At 43.0% G+C, this 3,081-nt stretch overlaps 1 protein-coding gene across 1 annotated transcript; it reads right to left on the bottom strand.

Annotated features, from left to right (window-relative positions):
- Nucleotides 1-2,167: 2,167 nt before the first annotated feature.
- On the bottom strand, nt 2,168-2,437 carry LOC147448426 (uncharacterized). The gene has a single exon (XM_086522369.1). The coding sequence runs from the start codon at nt 2,435-2,437 to the stop codon at nt 2,168-2,170; it is 270 nt and encodes an 89-aa protein (XP_086378495.1).
- Nucleotides 2,438-3,081: the final 644 nt, after the last annotated feature.

The following is a 3,081-nucleotide window of genomic DNA, read 5'->3' as shown; positions in this document are numbered from 1 at the left end:
GGTGCTACTCTCTCATGATTCATACAAGCGCTTCATAGTAGGTTATGGTCTGCTACCTACACCATCTCATGCCGCCCTTTCCTCCCTCGTTCTCGGCCTCTGACTCCCCTGTTGCACTTTCTTGGGCTTTGTATATAGCCTCCTCCTCCTTCTTGTCTTCTGCATGCCGCCTTCTATCCCGTGGACATCCTCCCCGAGACTACGGTAGCGCCACCCTTTTATTGGACTTTTTTCATGGAAAAGGCCTTGCTCGTTAAGTCATCCTCAAAAACCTGCTCTTCAATCAAGTTTGATGCACAATCAAACCATACTTCTTCTAGCAAGGACTCCCCACCACAAGACACAAGAAAGGGCTAATCGATTTATAGACTCACACCAAGAATTTTTGCACTTTCACCATGCTTCTCTTTGATCTTCAGTGGACTGACATGGAACACGTATACATATTTCATCACTTCATCCACATAAAAAACATTGTAAGTTTCATACCTTGAAGAGATAGACCCTGTCTTTCAGATGATATCTTTGTCTAAACTGATGCTGGAGCTTGAGGAACTTTTGGAATTCCCTTTTGAACTCACCAATTTGGACACCTCTGCTACGTTTCTTGCTTCCAATTTTGAACAAGTACTTCTTCTTCAAGATCTTTTATCACCTCGTTCTCTTGAGCAAGAAAACTGGATGGCACTTTGAATATGCCCCTCTGCACCTTTTTTTGAGCCCTTATTGGTACTTGTTGTACCTGTTCTAGCATGGTTTCACTTTCATGAGCTTTGATCAAATGCATATCAATAAAAGGAGAAGGTTTTACCTCTTGATGTTCACCCATCTGTTTGAGCTTAGGTCCACTAGTTGTCGTGATTGTAGACTTCAGCAGTCTCGCCTCTATTTCCTTCTTCATCTTTTGACTCTTTGCTCTCGCAACTCTGACAGCTTCATCATAGGTTCTTGGATCTTCATAATCCACTCTCTCACAAACATAAGGATGCAGACAAGATAGAAACTTTTCTAGCTTAATATATCCCACATTGGCTGCTTGGGTAGCAGCCACCAAATAACCCAATAAGCTTCAAATCTATCAACAAAGGTATTGAAATTTGCACTTACATCCTGCTACAAGCCTTTCATATTTGCATCTACTTCAAAAGCCGACACCACCTTTCATGATACCTTTGTAGAAATTGCTCACGAAATCCAATCCAATTCTGCTTATGTGCATCTCCTAAACCATCAAACCAAGCTTTTGCTTTACCTCCCAGCACCAAAGGTAGAGTTTCGAGCTTTGCTTCATTGCCTCGTATCCATAGTATCGTCATTATAAATAACTCAAAATAGGCAATCCAATCATCTATATCTTCATCTCCTTTAAACACCGGACCAAATTCCTGCTTCATTTTGACTCACAAACACTTTCCTAGGAAGCTATTAGTGGGTCTCTCTAGGGCCACCACAAGATGGAAAGGGGGAAATGGGAAAATACCTAGCATGCAATATGACTGCCTCTCTATAGCCCAGTGATTCCACTACACCCCTATCCTCTAATAATCACACACCCAGACTTCCAATCTGCAAAACGACTATTTCTCAAGCTCATCCAACCTGGACTTCACACATCAAGTCACAAAGCTTATCATCATGGATTCCCACTTTGACCCTCAAAGCACTTGATAAATCCACAATTTAATATGAGCAAACACACAAGTTCTTGATACCCACGCTTTCACGGCCTTTCAAAATCTACGACATGCACGAGCTTCTACTCCCAATTTGCATCTCTTTTACATACACCACCCTCCTTTGCACACATATACCTTGGCAAACCATTTAACAGGAGAGTGATAGAAGAGATTCACACCATTTGGAGAGAAACACTGGCAAATATCATTGCAAAAAACTTTCAAATGAGGCATACAACGATGGGTTTCATGAAAAATTGTCCTGGTCATCCTAGGATTTGGGTCACTGTGCCCTTCTTCCTTTAATTTACTGTGGCACCCTTTACTATGGCTCGCAGTTCCTATGGGCTTCAGTGCTGCCTTGTAACCTCCAATCTGTAAAGTTCCACCCCTAGATGGCACTCTTCTTTTGCTTCATGCTAGATCCAAATTCTCCTCCTCCTTGTTGCCCTTATTTCCCTTGCGGCTTAGAACCATGCAACCTGTGGCCTTCACGGACTATGGAAGCCCCTCCTTTTGCTTGCAAGTCTCAGGTCTCGATCCCAGCACTCCCAAGGCTGCTCCTGATCATGGTCCTTCAACCCGCACCTCTCCTTCCTTTCATCACATGCCCTTCCTAATACCCAACAAGCAGCCCATGGCTCTTGCTCACGACCCTGCTCACCTGAAAACAACACTCCTAGTAGCCCTTCTCTACTGCAATTGCCCAAGTCTGCAACCCCTAGCTTCACATGTTGCTCTTGCACCTTCTTGCAGTTCATGGTGCTACTCTCTCATGCTTTATACAAGCGCTTCATAACAAGTTATGGTCCTCTGCATGCACCACCTCAAGCCAGTGCCATGGTGGGTGTGTAAGAGATGTGTAAGAGTGGTCAAAGGATGCACTCCCCCCCCCCCTCCCCCCCCAAAAAAAAAGGAGGTGAACAACTTCCTTCCATAACTCCCACATATGATCTTTGATTTGGGCGGAGATCATAGATCTGCAATCTTCACATCGAGATCTTTCCAAAGATATGCTATGTGATATGGTTTTACCTGCTAGATTTTAAGTTTTATTTTGGGGGAAAATTTTGAATTCAAATAAACTAGCCATTTTCCCTCTTTGAATTCAAAAGCTGGCTTTTGATTACTTTCTTAATATTAAAGGTTTGACTTCCGTAAATTGCCAAATAAAGAGGCCCTCCTAGACCCCATTCTCTTTCTAATGTTGCTATAGATTAAAAGGTAGCCATCAATCATTGAGCAAACATGATCACTAATGCTAATAGTTGGGGGGCTATACAAGCAAGGAAGTGACGGTATATTGAGGCTATGAATAGAGACAAATGTGTACTTGAGCCAAGCTCATGTGAAAAACATGGGAATTCACAACGAGAAAGCACAAACCTCAGCTGATGGGCTCCCT

This window comes from Adiantum capillus-veneris, chromosome 10 (genome assembly GCF_014529385.1).
Source record: "Adiantum capillus-veneris isolate H3 chromosome 10, ASM1452938v2, whole genome shotgun sequence".
NCBI classification, from domain to species: Eukaryota; Viridiplantae; Streptophyta; class Polypodiopsida; order Polypodiales; family Pteridaceae; genus Adiantum; species Adiantum capillus-veneris.
This window is presented reverse-complemented; position numbering and strand designations above follow the sequence as displayed.